The sequence below is a fragment of the Callorhinus ursinus genome, unplaced genomic scaffold, assembly GCF_003265705.2.
Source record: "Callorhinus ursinus isolate GAN/ISIS: 27379988/994484 unplaced genomic scaffold, GSC_fseal_2.0 scaffold10, whole genome shotgun sequence".
In the NCBI taxonomy this organism is placed as follows: Eukaryota; Metazoa; Chordata; class Mammalia; order Carnivora; family Otariidae; genus Callorhinus; species Callorhinus ursinus.
The window spans coordinates 76,519,644-76,545,278 of record NW_027397072.1 but is presented as its reverse complement, the minus strand read 5'-3'; the positions used below and the strand labels follow the sequence as shown (position 1 = coordinate 76,545,278).

The 25,635-nt window shown below is 43.4% G+C and overlaps 1 protein-coding gene across 9 annotated transcripts in view; it reads right to left on the bottom strand.

Moving 5' to 3' along the window:
* Nucleotides 1–25,635, bottom strand: part of THADA (THADA armadillo repeat containing) — a 323,626-nt gene that overhangs the window by 93,724 nt on the left and 204,267 nt on the right. For 6 of the 9 annotated variants that reach the window (XM_073897790.1, XM_073897791.1, XM_025868918.2 and 3 more), the window contains exon 30: nt 7,398–7,513. The exons of 1 other annotated variant lie outside the window; for it this stretch is intronic. In XM_073897790.1, coding sequence (XP_073753891.1) covers nt 7,398–7,513 — 116 coding nt within the window. Of the gene's footprint in view, nt 1–3,563; nt 3,868–7,397; nt 7,514–20,843; nt 21,485–25,635 lie in introns of those variants that run through there. 2 more of the 9 variants (XM_073897794.1, XM_073897796.1) reach the window with 2 other exon arrangements.

The following is a 25,635-nucleotide window of genomic DNA, read 5'->3' as shown; positions in this document are numbered from 1 at the left end:
AAAGAAAGAAAGAAAGAAAGAAAGAAAGAAAGAAAGAAAGAAAGAAAAGAAAGAAAGAAAGAAAAGAAGAAACAAACCAAAAAAGCAAAAACCCAACCCCCAGTAATGCCCAGAAACTTGCTATGTAACTAACCATCCCTGTTCAGACTTGCTTCCCTTACAGTTTTGGCAGGGACCACAAATGATAGCCTTAAAACGCCACATGAGCATCAGAATATTTTAACAATCCTTCTTGACTGGATGCATTTCAACATTTCAACTGGATGCATGGGAGTGAAACAGCAACCTGCAGCTGTGGCAAAGGGCTGAGGCCTCTCTTCATTTCGAGCAGTTGTGAAAGGAGGACCTCTTCCTTCAGGAGGGGAGCGGCCCAGGAGGTGTGAGGGGTTTGCGAAGGGCGAAGGAACAGTGGGAAAACGGAGTGAGACCTAAACCCAGTATTTCTCCCCGGGGAGGTACAGGCTCTTGTGGGGATCAATCTGGCGGTTAGAACACAGATGCTGTCTTCAGCTGTGAAGCAAAACAGAATCCCAAACCAGAGCTTCTGCAGCTGGCCAAAGACCCCCCTGGGGAAGGACTGGGATTGCTGCACAAAAGCCAGACCCAGCTCTGTCTCTATAAGCATATTTTCCTCACACATTTAAGTCCAAGGCCTTCAAGGAGCTTACCACTCCTCTTAGTTGAGCCCAGGAACTAAGAAAATGGGGAGAACGATGAGAGTATGGACAAGGGGGTGGACAGGGAAGGAGATGCACAAGTGGCTGGAGGTATGTATTGGAGAGATGGAGGTGCGGACGAGGAGTCCGTGGAGGAGGGAACAGGGGGTGTCAGGAGCACTGATGGGGAAGCTGTATCGGGAGGATCATAGAGCTAATATTTTTTGCAAATGAGAATCAACTTGGGGTAACAAATCATTAGGTCTAGTGCAAAGAGTGGTCTTCAACAAACATTAGCGCCCTCCACCATTTCTTCTCCCCATCAGGATGGTTTTACTCAAAAATTTATTGCCCCAGGTTGCTTTCCTTGTAACCTTGGGACATGTTCTTATATTCCTGAGAGCCTGTTTTTCTCACCAGAATATCAGACTGTTATTTTCAAAATGATTAATACTCTCTGCATGCCAACAAGCATTGGTCCTACCCTAGGCACTGAGGCCACTGGGATGGCTGACTGGACAAAGGAGTGTGGGCTCCCCATAGAAAGTGCTGGGGCCATACAGCCCCTCTGTGCAGGGCATCCCAGGTGGATGGGGAAAGAATTCGGGGCTGACCCCTTCAGTGGTCTTAGCCTTTTCCTGTGTCCCCAAGCTCTGACCTTTGAGAATGAGGGTGTAAAGGTGGGAGTATTTCAAAGAGGCACGGTCTGAATGACCACAGTGACCCCTGGCCCTCAAAATATGTACTGTGTCCCAAAACCAGCAGCATCAGAACTACATGAGAACTCGTCAGAAACGCAGGATCTTAGGCACCAGTCCAGACCTTCTGAATGAGAGTCTTCATTTTAAGGAGATCCCCAAGTGATTCACATGCACATGAAGGTCTGAGGAGCACGATTCTTGACAATGCTTAAGCGTTGTCATTCAAAAGCCTTGACAAAAACACTCGACAGATGGCGGCAAGGGGGCTCCAGCAGAAAGAGCCCCACAAGGAGCAGGGAACTAAGTCCTCAACAAATGTTAATTGTTATCAGATAGGATCTTACCCTTGCCCAAACAAATTCCCCAACTGCTCTGGGTGGCATTTTCCCATATGCACGGGGATGGGAGTGGACTGCAAGAAATTTCAGGATTCCTTCTAGTTCTAAAGTTCGAGGTCTATGATTCAATTTGACAAGACTCTGTTTTGTCGCCCTCTCTACACTGAAGTTTGGTTTTAGTAGATAGTTGCAGTATTTAATACAGCTTGGCATATAGCAGGGCTCAATAAGTATTTGTTGAGTGAAGTGATACGGATATGAGCCTATTCTCTTCAAGCTGCCCCTCAAAAAACAAAAATGAGCCATAAGCTTCCAGGACAGTAGACCACACCAGAGTGTTAGGTCTAACTGGCACTTTTCATGGCAACTCACATAATTTAAAATATCTATCTTGCTAAGGCAGCTTTTAAGTAATCTATCTCGGAAGTTCACTCGTGTATGAAACTACACAGTGGCGTGGCCCCTCATTCTGGCCCACCTGTTGAATCGAAAGTGTTAATGACTGTATCTCCTGGGTAGCAGGCTGGAGGGATGGTCATTCCATCTTTCTTGAATGAGTCTGTGGCCTCCGAAGAAAAATCCAAGTGCCCTCTAACATGGGCTATTTCACTCAATGCTCATCCTTCATCTTCTCTCAAGGAGATGGGAGACACAAGGAAGCACAAGGACATATCAGTAGTTCTCAATCCAACTGCATTTTAGAATCTCCTGGAGAGTTTTGAAACTACCAGTTCTTGGGTCACACCCTCAACCAAAAAAAAATCAGACATTCTGGAGGTGGGACCTGGCATCAGGTTTGAAGACCTCTCCAGATGATTCTAATATGCAGCCATCAGCATTAAGAACTGCTGCCTGGAGTAAAAACTCACCATCAGCCAATCTGGGCACTTAATAAATGCCAATACACGGAGTCATAAACTCCAGAACCCTTTCCAGCTTATAAAAGTACAACTCTATGCCCATTAAACACTATCTCCTCGTTCCCTTTCCCCCAGCCCCCAGCAACCACCATTCTATTTTCTGTCTCTATGAATGGGACCACTCTCAGTACCTTACAGAAGTGGAATCACACAGTAATTGTCTTTTTGTGACTGACTTATTTCACTTAGCATGATGTCCTCAAGGTCCATCCATGTTGTAGCCTGTATCAGGGTTTCCTTCCTTTTTAAGGATGAATCATATGTTGTCCATATATACCACACTGTTGATCCCTTCATCCATCAACGGACACTTAGGTTACTTCTACCTTTTGGCTGTTGTGAATAAATGCAGCTATGAACAGGGGTGTAGAGATATCTCTTCAAAACTCTGCTTTCAATTCATTTGGGTCTAAACCCAGAAGTAGAATTGCTAGGTCATAAGGTATTGCTATTTTTAATTTTTTGAGGAAACGCCATACTATTTTCTATAGTGGCTATAACATAAAGAGTTTTTAACAATAATAGCCAATACTTTCATGATACTGTTAAGTGAAAAGAGTAAGCTCTAACATATATATGGTAAAGCTGCAACAATGTTAAAAAAAAAAAGGCACAGGAGAAAAGATGAAGTGAGTATATACAGAACACTGTGAACTAACAAGTGGCTTCCACTGGATGTGGATGAGACTGGATGAGACTGACATTCTCTTCTTTTCCAAATTTCATACTTGCCTAACTTTCTATGATAGGCATACGCTACGCTGATGACTGAGGAAAAAAAAAGTGAAAAAAAATTTAGTAGGGCACATTTTTCTTCCTGGTCATCACATCATCCATTGCACTTGGCCTGATGGTTCACTGCGCTCACCGCCTTTATCTGAAGGAAAACACACACACGCACTTCTTCCTTATATAACCAAATTGATTTCTGAAAAATTTTAAGCCCAATATAATAATAATTCCAACTCTCGATCAAAATAATAAGTCTTTTCTCCCCTGAGGGCTCCTTGACAGGGCTTTCAAAAAGTCCTTCCCATTTAGGCAGGGCCTGTGGTCCAGTTGGGGCAGCAGAGCTGGAACCGGCCGTCAGCCGGGGAGCCGGGGAGCTGCTGAGTGCCCTCGTGGGGTGCCTGAGGCCAACCTCTCCACACCCACCACCTGCCTCATGTGTGCTCCGCTTGTGGCCTGAGTCGGCTTCGTTTTCCTTCAGTAGCTGCTGAACTGTCCTCACACCGTGAGAGAAGACACTGACCTGGACCGAGGAGGGAGGGATGGAGGCAAAAGGGGAAGGAAGGAACGTGAAGGATTAACGAGCTGATTTCCATAAAGGCTTTGACATCTTGGAATGAAAAGCGGCCTGTATAGAGCAGAAGCCCAGGCCTCTACTCAGGCCATGTTGCCAGCTGGCTGTTCATTACCAAAAATTCCCCAACAGTTCCATGGCTATTGCTTAACCACCTCATATAAATCCCAATTAATCTTGCAAAGTCAAAACATAAATATATGACAAAAGTCTTTATTTTATGTGCCCTCAACTTCAGGGTCAAAATTTACAAAACCAAATTGGTTATCCAGTGGCTCCAATGAACATTTTTTTTTTAAACCTTCTTTGCGAATAAAAAGACAAATAAGTGACACACTTCACTAATGTGTATGTACTTATTGGACTGAATGAACTCAGGCTAATGATCAAATAAACTGTAGAAGAAAAAAGGTGTCGGTGCTAAAATTTAAACTACCTTTTTTTTTTGGCAGTAACATTAATGTTTCATAGCTTATACTCAAAAGATACAGAAAATCCTTAGTAGGCACAGAGGAACATTTATTTGTCTTTCATATGTAAATTGCTAGGGACATAAAAGAGCCTCTTGAGCAGTGGAACTGGGAGTACTCCACATTGCAATGTCTTTCATGGGAAAGGCAGGTGATAATGTGAACACAGCGGTCGGCTTCGAGAAGGGCCCATTAGGACCCAGAATGGGCTCATGTGAGCATGGAGGTATTAGTGGAGACACTCACCTCCCAGGGCAACAACCTCAAAGGACCTCAGGGACCAGGCAGGTGTGTCTCACAGGACAGGTTGAAGCTTCATCATTTATATTCAGTGCTTTCCTTTCCTATTCAGGAACCTCAAGGTTATCATGTCAATGATGTGGATAATAGAGAAAAACTAATATGTGGCTTTGGAATGGATGGCCCTCCAGCAGTGTGTTTTCCTCCCAAACTTTATTTCAGGCTCTGAACACATCCTGATTAATATAGTAAAAGTGCCTTGGGAGCAAGAGGAAGCCTGGTGTTAGGAACCACCTATAGACCACCCACAAAGTATAAAGTTCACAATTGGATCATAAAGAGTCGACTGTACTGGAAACATAAAAATGGCTTTCCTGGACTCTCGGCAAGGAAGGTGGAAACACAGTGAATTGCAGTGATTCATGCTTTTGTTTTCTAGGGCTGAAAAATCACGGAGAAAAATCAGAGAACGTGTGTGTGTGTGTGGGGGTGGTGGTGATGATGCTGAAAGCCTAATTGAAAAGTTGCAATAGGGACCAGAAGGAAAGTTAAAAGAGGACAGGAGGACCTCTCCAGCTGAAGAAGAGGCTGATGGCACTTGGTCATCCATCTTTAGGCACTGACTGCAGAGCATGAAGGTCCATTCAGACGGCTGGCTGTGACACCATCTCCTCCTTTCCATCCAACAAGAAGGAGTGGGCTCAGGAAGCCGGCAGATGATGACTTTCTCTGAAACCCATGAAAGGGCAGCAGGCTAAGAGGGCAGAAACACCTTTATAGCACTTTGCAGAACAGAAAATTTAGGATTCTGTCTTGGGGCGGGCCTGGCTGGAAGCAGAAATTTCAATAGGATGGTTCCTGGAGAGTCCTGACTTCCTGATCCCTAGACACATCAGCTGGGAAGACCTGGCCTGCTACTGACAAACAGATGAGAGCACACGTGTGACCACAATTCCCTATTCTCCCAAGAAAGGCAGCTTAGGGGAGTTATCTAAAAGCCACACAGAAGGCAAATGATACTAGGCTCAGAGAAGCAGTTTATGGTCAATCAACTCCTGCTCTCTACGTAAGAGAGAGAAGACACAAACTGGTCTAAAAATGAGAGTTAACCATCACTTTACTGGCATTTCAGACATAAGAGAATTTCCCCATCAGTATCCCTGCCCAGAGCTAGAGGTGCTTAGACAAGACATGGAGACTCACACATCCACACACCGAGAAATCCTTCAATGGCTCCCTTTCACCAAGAGGTTTCCTTGAGGAGCTTTCACTGTGTAGCCTCCTTGGATTTCCACAGCCTCATGTACCTTCTACAAGGTTCCAGAAGAGCTAACTTCTTTACCGCTCTCCATACTTGCCAAGCCATTTCACAGCCATGTCCTTGCCACTGACATGACCAGCGCCCAGAATGCTCTCCCTGCCCTGGCTGCTCGCTGAAATGCTACTCATCTGTCTATCTCTCTCTCTCTCTCTCTTTTTTAAAGATTTTATTTATTTATTTGACAGAGAGACACAGACAGCGAGAGAGGGAACACAAGCAGTGGGAGTGGAAGAGGGAGAAGCAGGTTTCCTGTCAAGCAGGGAGCTCAATGTGGGGCTCGATCCCAGGACCCTGGGATCATGACCTGAGCCGAAGGCAGATGCTTAACGACTGAGCCACCCAGGTGCCCCGAAATGCCACTCATCTCTTGATGGCTCTTCCCTGCCCCTCCTCTGGGCTACTCCTGTGCTTACTACACACATTTGTTATTTCCCTTGCCATATGCGGTGGAAATTACCTTTTCACACATCTTTCTCACCTCCTGGATATGAGTTCCTTGAAGCCAGAGCTCTATCTCTACCTTTGAATCCCTTCCACCTCCTAACACAAAGGTCAGCTTTGTTCAACAAGACTTTGTTGTATTACAGTGACTTGCAGGCCTGTACTGCCCATTTCCTGCCTTCCTACGTGAGGTGGAGAACCAACAAAAGTGAACGCAAGTACATTTTTTTGACAAACGAAAAGGCTGCTATGTTAGGAAACCCATACACTGATTTCTAATCGAACGCAAGATACTCTGGCATGGAATGTGGTAGCCTGTGGGCTTCTACTGGACCTCTTGTGCTGGAACTTACAGAGGACAGACTGGGGGGCCCTTGCAGTAATACTGTCCTACCAATATCAGAGACTTGCAACATGGATTTTGAACACATTGCAACAGAGAGGACTCCCTGTGTACTGAATGAGAGCTTCTTTTTATTCCATAGCATTGTTCACATAGCAAATGTCCTAAGTTTTAGAATAAGTGAACAATGGCCAGAACGAAAAAATAAATGTATCCACCCTCCTGTGCTTTCATTATTCAAGCTATTCTACTGCCTACCTAAAAAGGGAGCAACTTGCACCTCTCTTTCTTATTCACACCCTACCAGTCTTTCTGTGCCTGTTCACGTCTTACCCCAATCTCTAATTGCCGTGTGGCACCTAAGAGTTTGTACCACATCTGACACAGGGCTGGGCACATGGCAGGTATTAATAAAAACAAGCTGACTGGTGGACCGATAAAAAGCCATATTACATGCCCCCTAGCCATGCAGCAGTTTCAGAAAAATTATCAAGAAAATATTTTTCTTTCTTACCACAATCCAAAGTTCTAAAAAGATAAATACTCCAATAAGTTTAGAAAACGCATGCCAATGACTTTTAAAACTCCCACAACTAGAAACAGCCATTCTCCAATGTATTCCTAACCCCTGATAACTCTTTGCTCATGTGGGGTTTTAACATACCTCTCGGCCAGCCAGAGTTTGGCTCTGGTACAAACAGCAACGTCAGCCAGCAGCTGCTGAAAGTATGCATTCAGTCTGTATTTGGAGTCTGTGCAGGCTTGTAACAAATGAAAAACCTAAACCAGAAAAGAGAAAAAAGCAATATCCTGCTGTGAAAATATATTTTTCCTCAATGTTCAGTTCCTCCCCTGTTAGGTTTCCTCAAAATATTCCCCTCAAAGAAAACAGACACCTGTAGAATGTGGCTCTGGTCTCCACGCAGGAAGCAAGCTGGTTTTGGGAGGACGCAGCAAGGGACAAGAAACCTGTGCCCTTGATCCCTACCTCTACTCTGGGTCCCCTGCGCAATTCCAAACAAGAGTGACTGACTACTCAGTGACTGAACACTCATTTGATACAAGAGCTTATTCGTTACAACAGCCAAGAAAATGATTTTAGCAAAGAAAGGCAAACATCTTGCTCTAGGTGAGCAGTCTCACATGAAAAAAAAATGTACGTTTTCAAGTCAAAGTCTTACTGCAGAGGAAAAATCAGCTGTCTCAGAGTCCAAATTGGTTTGTGTGTTGGATTTGTCAGAACCGTCTTGGCCAAAGCAGCAGGCCACGAAGATGCCTGCCTTTGCAAACACGGGACAGTGATATTTGTAAACGATCTCAATTTTTTTCGCAGTTCCCCACTGAGACGTGCGGAAGCAGCCAAATGGATACAAACTATTCTAATGCTGACATGACATTATGTATGAGAATTGAGCAGAGAAAGACAAATCCTCTAGTTGCCTCTATTTAGAATGAAGGCCACAGATCCAGCAGACACACGCGCGTGCCTGTGTGTGTGTGTGTGTGCGTGCGCGTGTGTGCGGCTCATGTGAGCATGTCGTGGATTCACACTCCGTGATGACACCAACAACACTCTGTGAGGAGTATAAACCTGCAGCGGAGAGAGAGGACTAAGGCACAGATGAGATCCTCTGACCTTAGCCGGTGCCAAGGAGTACAAAGAGGCATGGCAGAGAGCTCCTGCAGTCTCATCTCAATCAGGCGGAGACGGTGGGCGGAGCAAAGCTGGTACGCATAAACACACCGAGAACTTGGAAAGTCCATTTTAATAATGTTTGGTTCCCTCCCCTACTGTATCCTTCGCCAGAGCTACAGGTGACTCTTTCAAAGCGACAAGATTCAACTTTTTCCTCTCTTCCTCTCCTGCCGATGAGGAGCCTAAGTGAGAGTTAAATAGGGAAGCGAATAAGGACAAAAAGCAGGAGGCCAAGATAAAAGAGACCCAGAATCATCAGAGCCTGAACGGGAATGAGCTAGCAGTTTTCCTGGGTCAGACATCTGCAGTTACCAACAACAAATACATCCGGAGCACCTCTGTTTAGAGAATTAAAAAAAAAATTGTGATTATTATATGTAACTGTTATTATTATTATTTATTTAATTTTGGGAGGGGTCTAAACAGACGTAATTGTATAGGAGACTGCACGCAAGTCCCGATGTGGAGACTGAAAATGCTTTCTCTAATAATGGATCTGTTATTTCAGAGGCAACAGATCAAGTATCACTACTTCACCACACCCCTGCAGGGACCCACACCACAGGTCGTGAAGTCTGGAGAAATGGGTCTGGCTGGGGCTTCTGTTCTTATGTGGTGACTGCCAGAGTGAAAAAACACACCTCCCTCTGCTTGAATCCCCGATACCCTGAAAGAGTTGTCAAAGTCACTGGGCATTGCTTTACTTCTCTCCACAGCTGCAAAAAACCAACCACCAGGGCTTTTCATGGTGTCACAGGATGGTAATTAATCAGCAGACACCAGCAAAATACATGAGCGTGGAATTTACTTGTAAAGAAAGCTGTGAGATTTTCAAATGCCTCTCATTTAGAAGCAATCACCTCAAAAATAAGTCCTGATGGATGTTTAAACTTAGTCCTATATTTGCTCACCTTACTTGGCAAAAACAAGGCTGTTTTTGAAACGCTTGGTAGCTCTGGTTTATGAAAATCAACCTCCAGGTCCATCAATTCTGTCACCTTGGGCACAACCCAGACAACAATTGTGATCCTGGTTATTCACCAGGAACAGAGAGCGATCTATTTACATGGGACAACTGCAGAGGGAGGTACACTTATGAGAACCATGGTGGAAAGAAACATGGAGGAGAGACAGAGAGAGAGAGACGTGAAAGACAGGGTCACAGAAGGCAAGGGAAAACCGGGCAGGGAAGGGGAGGAAGGGGAAAAGTAGGGGGGGGGGGGGGAGGAGAGAAAAGTTTTGTAAGCCCATGTCTGAAACAAGTGAGTGTGTTTGAGATCAGTTCTTTTTTGAGAAAATTAATGACTATATTTGAATACACGGCTACCTTCCCACGACATTTAGAGGGTCTGTTTTAATTTGTCCAAGAAAAATGAGGCCATCCTTTGGTGTGAAGTCCAGGGGTGGGGCCAGGCCTCTGGAACTACGATCCAAGGTCAGGTCCAGGAGCACCAGGCAGCCAGCTTCCAGGAAGGGTCATTTGTCCATCAGCTTGGAAAAGACGGCGGGGGACAAGGCAGTTCCTCCTCCTTTCCCCCTTCTCCGAGAAAGTTCTGGTCCAGGAGAACCTCTGGGCTAGGAGTGTGGTCTAGGCCAGGCCTGGGATAATTTGCAAACAGCCTGTAATACAGGACTGCACTGAACCAAACAGAAACCGAAGCTGCATGACCAACAGAATGCATGGGAGAGCTCCGAGAAGTGAAGTGTTACTTTAGGTCTCCCAGATTTGCAATAGGATTCAAATATTCAGTCCACAAATACTTACTAAACAACAATTACTACCAGGCGCTGTCCTAGGAGCCGTGGCACAGAACACAGGAGCGCCTGCTCCCCGCAGCTTACACTCTAGTCACGGATAAGCGGAAAATCCACAGCTTCCCTGCCCCTGCCTGGTCTTGATTTAGAACCTGCGTGGCGGCATTGCCATCCCTGTCCTCTTATGCTTGACCTCACCCTTGACCAAGCCCAGCACACAGCCGGAATGCAACGAACATTTGCTGAATTGATTTTGCTGTGTGGTGCCTCTTCCTATACTGACTCTGCCTGTAGGACACATGCCCTTGGGTTTGGGGAGCTCCCGCAACCCCAGGTAAGGAGTGGGGACACAGCTGAACAGCACCGCACTCCTCCCTGCAGCAGGGAGAGGCCAGGTCAGTGGAGGGGATGCAGCCCTGTGGGAGAGGTGCACGCTTGGGAGCCAGGTGCGTATGGGTGTAAACCCAGTTACTAGCTATGAGGCGTGGGGCAACTTATTTAACCTCTGCTTCCTCACGGTAAACGGTATATAACAGTCTCTGGCTTATAGGACTGTAGAGAGATTTAAAGGACTATATAGTACTTGGCACCCATTAGGCACCTGATAAAAATGTTAGTTCTCTTCCTTTTTCTGTCTGCCCCCACCCTTTAGCCCCCATTCCAAAAATAAACATTCAGGAAGGCTTTGCAGAAAAAAGTAATATTCCTATTTAACCCTTAAACAAATCTGGTCAGAATCTGGGGAAGACCATGCAAGCAGAGAAGAAACTGAATTATAAAAAAATGTTAAATGTTAAAAATGGCAACAGTATTGCCAACAAAAAGAATAAACCTTAATGTAAACTATGGAGTTTAGTTAATAATGATGTGTCAATACTGGTTCATTAATTGTAACAAGCATACCACTCTAATGCAAGATATTAATAACAGGAGAAAACTGGGGAGGAAAGGAATATATGGGAACTCTCTGTACTACCTGCTCAGTTTTTCTGTAAATCTGTGATTGTTCTTAAAAAATCCTATGAATGGAAAGAAAATATTAGGACTGCTCAGGGGACAGCAAGTAGCTGTGTGTGGCGACAGCACAGCCAGGGTGTGTGCAGGGTGGTAAGAGACACAGCTGCAAAGAGAGGCTGGGTTGGAATGAGGAGGATCAGCGCTCACATAATCAGATCTGTAATGTGGAAAGGAAAGGCCAAGACAGTGTGGAGGCTGGATAAGAGGGGGCAGGATGACCAAGACTGCTATCGGTCTAGACTACAGGTGGTCAGGGTCGAAGCCAGAAGCTGAAAGCCAAGGATGGCGGTGGGCCCGAAGTGGCTGCAGATGTTTTCTTTGACCTGCACAGTATTTTTCAACCTGTCACTTACGAATTGGGAGATTTCACACCAAAATCATCCTGATTTCCAACTTCTTTTGAAAAATCAGAAGACCTGGGGACTGCGGGCCCGCACTCCTGCGGGGCAACAAGCACCTGCGGGGGCAGGTTCACCATGGGGCTAAGGTGGAGTGTCAGCGTCATTTATCACTGCTTTCTTGCCTTTTGTTTTTTTTTAAACTTTTGGAGAATCAAGAGGAAAACGAAGTGTTTGCTGAACCCAAATCTCTATCAAAAGTTTAGAAACAAAGGATTGGACCAAGAGGGAGGGCTGTGTGTTTCTAACAGTTCCCCTTCAGTCACTCATCTGCCCGGCGCTGGTAGGACTCTGATTTTGTGAGAGCCCCAATCTAGATGGTAAAAGGAGTGGAATGGAGAGGGAAAGGATACACTTGAGAGACATTTTAGAAGCTGAAGAAGCAGGATTTGGCAACTTGGCGTTTAGACGTGGAGTTGAAGGTCAGAAAAGAGCCTCTTCACTCAGGCAGCTGGTGATGGAAAGCCATCGTCCAAGACAGTGACCACAAGGGAATATGCAGGTTTGGGAATGAGGGAAGGGGACCTCAGGAGTTTGGTTAGGAACATCCGCGTGATGACTGCTCTAGTCAGGGGTAATTTATCTTGCATAGCAAGAATTCTTTTGGGAGTGAAAAGGAGCTCTATGAATGACCACCATGGGAGGAAGCAGGGCAGTGGGTTGCCTCTAGCTTCTACAGGCCCTTAAGAGAAAGACTAGAGTGGACTCAGAGGTGTCTTTGGCAAAAAAAGCAGCAGAAAGCTTTGCTGACTTAAGACGGTTGTGACCCGGTCAGAAAGAAAGCACATGCCAACCGTCAAGTGCACACCAGCAGCACCGCCCAGGACTATCGCAGGCAATGGGACCACTAGGAGATGCCCTCAGCAGGGGAGGCCAGGCAGCAGTGGGGAGTGCGTCAGCATTCTTGCCCCTGAGATGCAAGCCCTGATGAATCTCCCAGAGGACCGAAGGAAAGTCTAGAGAACCGGGAAGCAGTTACTCTTTGCCCACCCCCAACCCCACTCTAAACACAGAGACTCGGGGCGCTAGGTGGCTCAGTCGTTAAGCGTCTGCCTTCGGCTCAGGTCATGATCCCGGGGTCCTGGGATTGAGCCCCGCATCGGTCTCCCTGCTTGGGGAAAGCCTGCTTCTCCCTCTCTCACTCTCCTTGCTTGTGTTCCTGCTCTTGCTGTCTCTCTCTCTCTCTGTCAAATAAATAAATAAAATCTTAAAAAAATAAAAAAAAAAAAATAAACACAGAGACTCAGGGGAGCCCCCGAGCATCTGTGTAAAGCACGGGGTCCATTTGGGCAGCTTTGAATCTTAAAAGTGACTCCACAAGAGCAAATGTAATGCTCTTTGAATAAATGCCACAGGCCGAAAAAGAGTCATGAGGCAGATCCCTGAAAAAACTTGCACTGCACCAGTAAAATATGTCTGGTTTATGCTGCTAGACGAAAATAGTGACCTGTGTTAGACAAGATCAAGATGATATATGGCTGTTTGGGAATGCAACGCTGAGATGGGTTTTCCTCTTCACCAAGCATGGCTTCCAGGCAATTTTCCCCCTTATAAAATCAACAGCAGCTGAGCTCCAGAAACAGCAGGATCCAGTAATAACAGGCCCAGGTTAGGCAGGCTGTGAAAAAGGACAACTCCAAAGAGAAAAAAGATGCCCATTTCAGAGGTCAGATACAAATGAGCTCCACGTATCGTAATCATTAAAAATCCCAAACTCTGCGGATCAAGGAATCTATCCACTTTTTGCAACTGTATTTTCTTATAAACAAATCCCCTTCTTCTTCTTTTGCAGCATGCAGACTTTGGGAGAACGCTTTTGCCCCTATCACATTCAGCCGAGTATAAAATTTCTGTATCTGCCATTTTGCCTAGGCTTCTCTCTGCATTGCTCCAACCCCCACAGCTAAGTCAGAGCCACATTTTTCCAAGCCCAGTGTTTACACAGGATTTTATTTCGGCTGGTAAAACATCTGTATTTTTTCAGGGACTTAAATAAATGATCTATGCCGGGAATGTACAGTATAGGGTGATGTCAGGCCCCCTTTTTCTCTCGACTCACTGGGCAGAACAGGCAAACATTGTTTCAGCCTGTAGTTGGGAATGTGAATATTTATCCTGTCGACTTAATTCATACAAACAGAACGAAAGGCAGGCAGGCAGAAGTATTTTATGGCTTTAAGTCAGGCTGAAAGGGGGGGGTGTGAGAAGGGGGATGACTGAGGGAGGAATCTAAACTTTCTAATTCACAGAAACATGCTTAATCATATAAATGTGGAGAAAGACATACAGCAAAAAATATTTAAAAGGTAGACTGCGTTTGTATGTGTGTACAGGGTAAGTGTGTATGTGAGGGGGTAGCAGATGGAAGTGAGAGACAGAAGAGTTCTCTAACTTATATATCCTTCCTAATCATTACAATGAGGGTTAGGATTTAATTGTTTTCTGCTTCAGGCCCATTAATCTTATCCCCAACCAGACCACAGGCTTTTCAGGGCACCGCCCCCCCCAGCCTCTGACTTCTATATTGCAGGCAATGGTCCTCATTGGGTATATGTAGCTGCCTATGTCATCTGTGCAGAGAGCTCAGCATATTTTTCTTTTTTTATCGACAACCCTGTGGACAGGAGGCATGACCCTGGGATTCAGCTACTCAACCTGGTCATCCCTACTAGAAAGGGCTTGGTGGGCATGTGCCACTCACATGTACCAATGCTAGAGGGCAGGTGGGGAAGCATTTCAAGTGGTTACTCCTCCAAACCTCAACCTGTTAATCAGATGAGAACACATCCTCAGGAAGGTCTTGGTAAGTTCCCAAAAGGTGACACTTGGCTGTGTTGTGTTGTCGCTGCCAGGAAAAGGGTGCTAATTATGAAGTGTAATTACTTCCTAGCTGACACTGGCTTGGGAAAGAGAATTGCAGGAAATAGGCCCATGAATCTCTTTAAGGACTAAAATGTACGCAAACACAAAGTGTGTAAGGCCCTTAAAAGTCACTTTGTGTGTCAATGCATTCCCTCCTTTCTATTAATACTCCCCTTGTTCTAGTTCAGGAACCGAAGATCTTATGCCTAGAAGATGAAAACAACTCACTGGTCTCCGCCGCCAAAGCTTATTTTGCACATGGCTGCAGAGAAACTTCCTTAAAGCCCTCACTGTATCACTCCCAAGTTCAAAATCCTTCAGTGACTCCCAACCGCCTGAAGACTTCGCTGGGCACTGAAGTCTTGACCTACCTTTCTTGTTTTACCTCCTTCTTCCTCTACTTCACATATCTATTTTGTGGCTAAATGGGACAATTTCCCATTCCTGATAACCTATAAATGCTTTTCTGTCCAGGATGTTCCTTCTATTTCTCCCGCCACCACCCTCTCCAACTCTGCCTATTTAAATTCTATTCATACTGTAAGGCCCAGCTAACACCACCTCCTCCATAAAACCTTCCTCTTCTTTCATCAACCGCCATCCCCCCTCCCCGCCACCAACACATACTCTTTTCTTACTCAGTGCCCAACAGCTCATTTCATTTGATTTAAAAAAAATTTTTTTAAATCCTGTCATCATGGTTATCAATCTACAATTTCCCTTCCTGAAGTACAGCTCTTTGAAGGCAAGGACTATGTTCTGTTCTTTACAGTCCCTGGGGTCCCAAGGATAGGTAGCTTTGTCTGGTGGAGAGAGGGGCTCCATGAATGGAGTATTTACTGATTTGGAACTGTACCATGCCTCCTTGCCAGGGGTGGCAGGGGCAGAACCTATGTTCACAGCAGCACCCAGGGTGCTAAAGGTGACCTCTCTGCAGGGTCCCCATGCAAAGGGGCTGGGAGAACCACACAGTGTTAATGAGACAGTGAGTATTCATTTGTCTTAGATCATCGCTGGCCTGGTGCTACAAATTTTACCATGCAATTAGGAGTCCCCTCACGCAGAAGAAGCATCAAGGGCCCCAAGCTACTGGGTAAGAGTGAAGTTTAGAAAGTGATGTCAAAGGTATTCAGTGTTAACCCAACATATCAACAAAGGCTTGCATGTAAAGAATTAACAATTTACTAGGGCACCAGCCTGGTTCAGTCAGTGGAGCATGTAATTCTTGATCTCAGGGTTCTGAGTTTGAGCCCCACACTGGGTGCAGAGATTACTTAAAAATAAAATCTTTTTTTTTAAGATTTTATTTGAGAGAGAGAGTGGGGGGAAGAGAGAGAGAGAAAGAGAGAGCGCGCACAAGCTGGGGGAGAGGCAGAGGGAGAAGCAGACTCCCTACTGAGGAGGGAGCCCGACATGGGGCTCGATCCCAGGACTCTGGGATCATGACCCGAGCCAAAAAGATGCTTAACTGACTGAGCCAACCAGGCACCCCCAAAATAAAATCTTTAAAAACACAAAAACAATTGACTACACACTGATGTTAATATCTGTTCTAACCAAAGAGTTCCTAACTTTGGAACACAAATATATTTCTGTAAAGCTATGTAAAAATGTTTTAAATTACAAACTACTTATTTGTAAAATAAATCCCAGTTTAACTTATTTAGGGGAAGCTTTATTATACTTGCTAGTTTATCTTTTCTATCTATCTGGATCTTCAACTATTGAGTTTCCTTAAAGACAATACTGAGATCAATAAGGATCTTTTTGAGGTACCAAAACTTACTGAAAAATAACACGGATAATTTGTTCAGTCTAGACAGTTAACTTTAGCAATACAGGAGGAAGGAAGCTGGTGGTGGAATAAATGAAACAATAATAGTTATAAATCAGTAACTGTTGAAGCTGAGTGATGGGTACATGAGATTCATTATATTATTCTGCCTATATTTGTGTATATTTAAATTTTTCTGTAATAAAAGTTTTGGAAAAAGGCTTTAGGAGGGAAGGAGGGAGAGAGAAAAGAAAACAGCTCTAGGCCACAGAGATTCAATATGCGTAAAAAGCTTATGATGTAGAACAGGGGTAAGTTATGTACATAAATAAATAAAATGCATAAAATCCAAGATAGAACACTAAGTACTGTAAGGGAGAGAATCAAGAGTCCAGAAATAAGTTTGCTGGAAATTCAGAGGATGGTAAAAGTGACATTTACACAGTAGTGAAGAGACCAACTTATTCAACAAAAGGTATTAAGACAACCAACTAGGTCTTAGGGAAATAATACAAATGGGTCCCTACCCAAAGTCTTGCACTGAAATAAATTTTAGATGTAAAATTTATTTTACATAAAAAAAGAAACTATAAAAGTGTTAGGAGAAAACATTGGACCATTTCCTTACACCACACACAAAAATGGATGAAAGAGGGGGGTGGGGGGATGGGTTAGCCTGGTGATGGGTATTGAGGAGGGCACGTTTTGCATGGTGCACTGGGTGTTATGAACAAACAATGAATCATGGAACACTGCATCAAAAACTAATGATGTAATATATGGTGATTAACATAACAATAAAAAAAATTTAAAAAAAAATGGATGAAAGACCTAAATATGAGACAGGAATTGAGGAGAACACAGGCAGCAACCTCTTCAACCTCGGCCCCATCAACTTCTTCCTAGACGCATCGCCAAAGGCAAGGGAAACAAGGGCAAAAATGAACTACTGGGACTTCGTCAAGATAAAAAGCTTTTGCACAGCAAAGGAAATAGTCAACAAAACCAAAAGACAACCGACAGAATGGGAGAAGATATTTGCAAATGACTATCAGATAAAGGGCTAGTATCCAAAATCTATAAAGAACTTAACAAACTCAACATCCAAAGAACAAATAATCCAATCAAGAAATGGGCAGAAGACGCGAACAGACATTTCTGCAAAGAAGACATCCAAATGGCCAACAGACACATGAAAAAGTGCTCAACATCACTCGGCATCAAGGAAATTCAAATCAAAACCTCAATGAGATACCACCTCACACCAGTCAGAATGGCTAAAATTAACAAGTCAGGAAACGACAGATGTTGGCGGGGATGCGGAGAAAGGGGAACCTTTCTACACGTTGGCGGGAATGCAAGCTGGTGCAGCCACTCTGGAAAACAGTATGGAGGTTCCTCAAAAAGTTGAAAACAGAGCTATCCTACGACCCAGCAATTGCCACTACTGGGTATTTACTCCAAAGATACAAATGTAGTGATCCAAAGGGGTACATGCATCCCAATGTTTATAGCAGTGATGTCCACAATAGCCAATCTATGGAAAGAACCAAGATATCCATCAACAGATGAATGGATAAAGAAGATGTGGTATATATATACAATGGAATATTATGCAGCCATCAAAAAACATGAACTCTTGCCATTTGCAATTACGTGGATGGAACTAGAGGGTATTATGCTAAGCAAAATAAGTCAATCAGAGAAAGACAAGTATCCTATGATCTCACTGATTTGAGGAATTTAAGAAACAAGACAGAGGAGCATAGGGGAAGGGAGGAAAAAAATGAAACAAGATGAAACCAGAGAGGCAGACAAACCATAAGAGACTCTTATTAATCTCAGGAAACAAACTGAGGGTTGCTGGAGTGGTGGTGGGTGGGAGGGAAGGGGTGGCTGGGTGATGGACATTGGAGAGGGTATGTGCTATGGTGAGTGCCGTGAATTGTGTAAGACTGATGAATCACAGACCTGTACCTCTGAAACAAATAATACATTGTATGTTAAGAAAAAAAAAAAAGAACATAGTAGGAAGGGAAAAATGAAGGGGGGGAAATCGGAGGGGAGGACGAACCATGAGGGACTATGGACTCTGAGAAATAAACTGAGGGTTTTAGAGGGGAGGGAGGTGGGGGGATGGGTTAGCCCGGTGATGGGTATTAAGGAGGACACATTTTGCATGGAGCACTGGGTGTTATACGCAAACAATGAATCATGGAACACTACATCAAAAACTAATGATGTAACGTATGGTGATTAACATAATAAAATAAAATTTTAAAAAATGTGCTAGAAGAAAACAGGAAAACATTTTATAATCTTAAGGTAAAAATGGGCTTTCTAAGAATGAAACAAAGCCACACACAAAAAAGATGTATGTCAACATAACAACTGAAATCTTTTGTATAGCAAAAATTAATAGGAATATTCAAAAGTAAAAAACAAGGGGTAAAACATTTGCTAATTCCTCTATGGAACAAACCTCTTGCAAATCGATAACAAAAATGAAAGTAATAGAATGAAATATGACAGGGAATTACAAGCTTTCTCCATTCATAGCACCCTTACACCTCAATAATTTTTTCATGGTGTCTCTAGGCCAAAATATATAACCTAATTGTTCCATTTATTAAGTAGTTAGGTCCAAACAACCTAATAAGTATTTATGCCATAACAACTTAGAAACTGTTCAAAAAAATAATAGACATAAGTTGAAAGAAAAAATATTTTGATTTCATTCTTTAATAACCACAATTATTTACTAATGAGATGTGTGTGCCTGTTGGATACTTGAGAACTTCCCAAGCCTCCACCACCCTCATTCCTGTTCCCCATTGATTTTCCCATGGTACTTGATTTTTACCACAGCAACTTTCAAATACTCAACTTTGCAAAGATGTATGGCATCATCAAAAGGAGCATAGTGTGAGCTAATGTTGATAACTGTAAGTTATTTCAAGCTAGTGGTTCACACAGTATCTCACAGGTGGCAAGTGTCATTGTGCTACTCTCAAAAATTTAAAATATCCTACAGCGCTTTGGCACACACTTTGGGAACTGCAAATATTCAGCAACGAATATAAACAAGCAATTCACAGATGAAATACAAATAGCCAATAAACACATGAAGAAATGTTTAATTTCATTAATGGTTAAGGAAGTGCAATTAAAGCAATATATATGTATTTTTAAATTGATTTGCACTGAATTTTTTTCTTTTAAGGGTAGGACCCAATTCATTACTGGGTAAAACAACAGACACTCTCTTTCATCATTGGTGGGAGTATAAATCATCACAGTCTTTTTGGGGAGTAATCAGCAGGGCCATTTTGTTGCACATATGATGTATTCTGTACAAATGGTAACCCCCGGAGTTGGAAGTCTGGCGGTTGCTATCAAAGTGGAAAATAGGCACTTCTTCAGTCCTGCAATCCTCACTTTTAGGAATTTATTTCATAGAAACACTTAGAGGTATGGGCAAAGATAGAGATGCCCAAGGATGATCCTCAGCAGCACTGACTAGAACAGGAAAATTTAGAAACAGCCAGTACAGGACCAGTTGAAAAAATTATGGGGTATTACTTCAAGTATCCCATCATATATGCTCAAGCTATAGAGGTATTAAAAATAAGTTATAAATTTATTTGGACTGACATGAAATTACCTCCAAGACGTACTGATAAGTGAAAAAGCAAGCTGCAAAAATAGCACGATCCTATTTTCATTGATGCCAAATTGTTAACAGTGGGGGTAGAATTTTTATATTCAATATCACATATTTCTGTAATTTAGAATATTTTACAATAAGAATGCATTACTTCTTTTTGACCTTCCATTTTGAAGTAATTAGAGCCTCATAACAACTGCAAAAATGGTAGAGCTGGTGTGCCTTTCACTCAGCTTCCCCTGTGACATCTTATATGACTGTAGTACCGTCTCAAAGCCAGAACATGGACATTGGCACTGCTATTAATGATCTGCCAGTTCTGACATGTATTCATACGTGTGTGGGGGGGCAGTTTCACCCCATGCACAGATTTGTGTAACTACCACCACAACGAAGATACAGGACTGTCCTAGGACCACAAAGGAAGAATGCATTATTTTTGGAGTCAGAAACAATATAAGCTAAACAATACTCTTTTTATCATGTATCCCTCAACTCCATACTCAGTATGAAAATTCACACGCTACATTACTGGCGCAGGTGGCTGGGTGGCATTTCTCACCAAGAAAAGGAACTTTTCAAAGCATGAAAGAGAAGACGTTACGACTTTCCCAAGGCTGCTCCTGCCCTCCTCGGACTTCAGATCTGTGCCCAGTGTGGGTGCAGAGCAGCTCAAAGGAGAGACTCATTGAGGGTAGAGAAGGCTGGCCACAGGGGGCTGGGGGGGTAGAGCTTGGGGGGCAACAGCATACCTGAGAGCGGCAGTCCTATCTCCAGGGCTGGCTCCCCGGCAGGGAAAGGAAATACAAAGTTATTATATTAATTTGCATTTCCCAGATTTTAGAGCAGCTGTAAAATTTGCCTTATAAAAAGAGCTGACCCATAGAAAACAGGCCTTTAGCATGCTCTCAGGCTGCTAATGCACATTACTCTGAGCTAGCTACCCAGTGAGGGGATTTGGGGCAGAAGGCCTTGCAAGCTGGGCCTGGGTGAGAGCCAGTCTCGGGAGTCTGTTGGCTTCCAGCACACTGTGGTAACAGAGACTCCTCTTTATGAAAAATGAAGATGGAAAAAAATTTTTTTTGAGTCTTTGGGTTGCAGCTTATTTCAAAGGTCATCAAAGTAAACAAAAGGAAAAGACTGTGAATCTTTATAAGTCAAAAAGTGACAACTGTTTATATTTTCACATGGAGGAAGGAGAAAAAGGATTCCTCTAAGCCCCTAGGAACGGAGATTTGGGTGGCTCCCTCCTACCCCGTTTGTTTGTTCATTTGCCACTCAACACCTCCTGCAGTGAATACAGGAACATCTGCTGTGTCCATTTTATGCATTTTTTGCATAAAGTCTCATAAAAGACTTTATAAAAGTCTCCTGGATGGCTGGGGATTCATGGAATAATCCAGGCAGTGTCTTGAGAAGCAAAAGCCTCTGTCCTCCTTGTTGATAACGGCCTCCCTCATCACCCAGCTGAGTATGTGAAATGCGCAAAGCCATATACACAGGCTGCAGTAAGGTCTCTCCAAATCTTGAGCCCAGTTTCCAATGAGGGCAACTTTCTTCAGAGAAGGGTGATTCTGTGAGTCTAACTGGGAACAAAGGGGTCAGTGAAACCAATCCTTACGAACTTCCTCAAAAAACCCTTTTTGCTTATGAGTTTTCCTGACAATGAACTGTGGACAATTATCATGGACGAGTCTCTAAATGGATTTCATATCTGCTATTAGACATATTCCAAAATAATGAGACTAGATGGTATTAAGACAAGCATCTAAAATGTACTGGCAGGGGGGGTGTGCTGTGTGATTCCCCAGTCCATTATACAGATTTCATATTATTTCCACTTATCCATTAAGGCTCAGTTCATTGGGCCCCTTGGTGAAGTCCTCCCTGACAGTTCTAGGTAGTGCAATCTCTCCAGCCTCTCATTCCATAGTATTTATCTGAACCACTCATTTGGCACCTAAGATATGTTGCCTTGATTGCTATTTATCTTTTTGTGTAAACCATGTCATTTTATCTCCTACAGAGCCTTACTGGAATGCAAAAGTTTGTTGATTTGATTTTAAATTTAAGGCAATTACCATGTGGGTTGAGATAAACAGTACTTTCAAGGCAATAGTTAACTCCATAGTGAAAGTAAACACCAAGACTGCTTGCAAATAGGCTGGCTTACAAAGTAAAATGACCAATGAATGCAAGTCCTCCAGGCAGAATATGTTTGTGGCCTGGGCCATCAGCCCGCTCACTATTCCTAGCCTACCAACGAGTGGTGTTATCTACATGAATTCCTCAACCCTCCAAGCTCATCTCCAGGAAACTTGTGATCTTCCCTCTCAACCTACTTCAGCTCAAACACTGGTGCCTCTATGAAACCATTCTCCCAGGAATGGTTATGTTTATTTGCTGAATAACTGGCTGAACGAGACAACAGCTCTTTCTAAGTCACCATCCATAATCCATTTTGGCCAGTCCCCTTTCCCTTTATTGCTGGAAGGGTGTGAGAACCAAATTCAGGAGACGTTGTTATGCATTTTCCACCATAAACAAGCCTTCTTGGCCAGATACGAAGCTGATTGCGACAGGACATTCCTCTTGGTGCCCACTAGGTTCCTATTGAGGAACTTGACTCTTTAGGCCAGTGGTTCTAAATGTGGGGTGATTTTGCCCCTGTGAGACATTTGGCAATGTCTAGAAACATTTTTTGGTTGCCATGACTGAAAGGGGGCGTGAGTAGAGGTGAGAGATGCTGCTAAACATCCTACGGTGCGCAAAGGATAGTCCCCCAAGACAAGGAATCATTCAGCCCCAAATGTCAGTAGTGCTGAGGTCGAGAAACACTGGCCTGCTGTGAGCACAGGCTTCACAGCCAGTCAAGACCCAGCAGGTGACCTCGGGGAAAATGATTTAACCTCTCTAGGCCTTTGTTTCCTCATCTATAAAAATGGAGCTAATAATACACCTCTCATCTCATGAGGCTCTTGTGAAGTCTAAAAGATAACTGATGTGAAAAGTACTTTGTAATTACGCCTTAAAAAACGAGGTATTCTTATTTTTTTTAACGATTTTATTTATTTATTTGACAGAGAGAGCACAGATAGTCACAACGGCAGGCAGAGGGAGAGGGAGAAGCAGGCTCTCTGCTGAGCAGGGAGCCTGACGTGGGGCTCGATCCCAGGGCACTGGGATCATGACCTGAGCTGAAGGCAGACGCTTAACTGACTGAGCCACCCCGGAGCCCAACAAGGTATTCTCATTAATGGATAACATGCCCATGTGTGATTTTAATTTCGCTGTGCCCTTCAGGCATTGCTAGGTGTTGCTGTAGAAAGAGAACTCACCTCAGCCCTCTCCAACCATCTGGGATGTCCACATTCTCCCAGCTCTGCATTATTAAGTCGCTCTCTTAATTCCTCTGTGGTACTTGCTTATATTCTTTTTATTTGGCAGTTTTTTTTGCTTGGCCACTGGACTTCTGTCTCGTGCAGTATTATTCCTCAGCAATACTTTTCTTAGTGGTCTCTGATGATTTCCCCAGAAACAGTGCTTTCTGACTAATCATCTTACCACAGCTCATAATAATGACCAAGAGTATGGCAAAGATGAATTAATGATCATCCCTCAGGGTAATTATTTGAGAAGTATAAGTATAGTACTTATATTATCAAGTTTGCCCTTTTTGTCATATGCTACATTTTCCACATTTGTGATTTATATCTAAGAGTAAGTTGTGCCATTCAGTGTCTCAGAAGAATAATTTGGTGACCCTTGAAGATATTAGCTCTATTAGTTATGATCCTCAAGAGGCTTATCCTTGATACTTTTTTCCAACAGAGCACGCTCCATAAATTCACATATCCAGAGAAACAATTTCCAGCTCCTTTGTCCTGCCTCAGAGAGGCACACACTTGAAAATAAGCTAAGTTAGCACATTCTTATTTTCCTAAGTATTTCCTGAATGACCCAAATGAGGTAACATTTTAACAAATACTTTAGCTTTCACCCAACTCATTTCCTGGGTGAATCTGGCCAGTCTGCTTTCAGTTTATTCAAAGGAAGCAAAGCACCTTTCCTGTGTCTATTTGTCTCACAAAATGGATATCTGGATATTTATACAGCAAAGCCTACAGTCTTACATTGTAGTCTTATTTGTGTATGCCTATGCCTGCATGTATTTAAAATTCTATAGATTCCTGGGGTGCCTGGGTGGCTCAGTCGTTGACCATCAGCTTTGGGGTCAGGTCATGGTCCCGGGGTCCTGGGATCGAGCCCCACGTCGGGCTCCTTGCTCAGTGGGAAGCCTGCTTCTCCCTCTCCCACTCCCCCTGCTTGTGTTCCCTCTCTGTCAAATAAATAAATAAAATCTTTAAAAAAATAATAAAAAATAAAATTCTATAGATTCCTGATTTTTTTTTAAAGGCTAATATAGTGGTTAGTTTCAATCTTCTTGAAATTAATGGTGAACTCTTAGTAGAATAAATCATGTCTCCATAACTGGCAGAATCTTAGCTATCATGAAAAAGATGTTTACTCAGAAACCTTTGAAATGGGAGAGGAGGAAGAGTTCTCACCTAATCCAGAGGGATGCCTTTAACTTTGGAGATTAGTGGTCATTTTATCATTAGAAGAACGAACGGAAAGGCTGAGCTCATGTTAGTATTATGAGGAAGTTGAGCAAGATGCTCACCAATAGGGGAATCTTAATTCCTAAGTTTGTGGACTAGGGGCATTGCGCTTATGGTTTATAATATACAGTCCCTGAGGAGGGACAGTCTTTAATCAAGGAGATTCGTTTTCCTAGTATTATTTAAATAGGTCATTTATAAAATGTGATAGACTTAAAGGCCCAACAGAGCTACTAAAACTGACATCTCCTAACTCAAATACATTAGTCTAAAGTAAGGTTTTCCAACCTCAGCACTCCTGACATTTGGTGATGGGTCATTCTTTGTTCTGGGTCCTGTCCTGTGCATTATAGGATGTTTACTGGTATCTCTGGCCTCTACCCACTAGAGGCTGATGACATACTACCAGTTATGAAAACCAACCAGTTATCTTCAGACCTTGCCAAATGTTGCCTGTGGAGGAAAATAGCTCCCAACCGAGAACCCCTGCACTAGGCATTCTAATCTATAAACTTACACCATGTATCATATCTACTTTTAAGAGGTGGTACTTAGTATAATCTATTTCCTTAAGAAGCTCCTGACTCATTCATTCACTCAGTAAATATAATGTTTATTGAAAACCTGCTTAGTCTCCTCAGGTAGAGTGAAGAGAATGCACCAAGGCCCTGGGGCAGGACAAGGTGGGGCTATTAGAGGAAGGTTCACGAGGTTAGGGTTGAATGAAAGAAGGAAAGCAGCCTAAGATGAGGCTGGAGAAGCAGGGCTGGTCAGGTCATTTTGGTGCTTATAAACAATTGTAAGAAGTCTGGATTTATTTAAAGTGTGATGGAAAATGACTAATGGGTTTTAAGCAGGGAATTAAGTTAATCTCATCTGTGTTTTTAAAAGGTCCTTCTGCCCTACATAAAAAAGAGGTTGAAGGGGGCAAGAATATAAGTAGAGAGGCAAATGCCATTGTCTAAGCAAAAGATGAGGGTGGCTCGGACAAGGGTAGTGGTGTAGAGATGAAGCGTAGAGAAGCCGATGATACTGGTGGATGAGATGCCAACCCAAAGAAAAGTCAGGAATCCAAACTCGATCCCCAGATTTCATCTTGAAAAACTGAGTC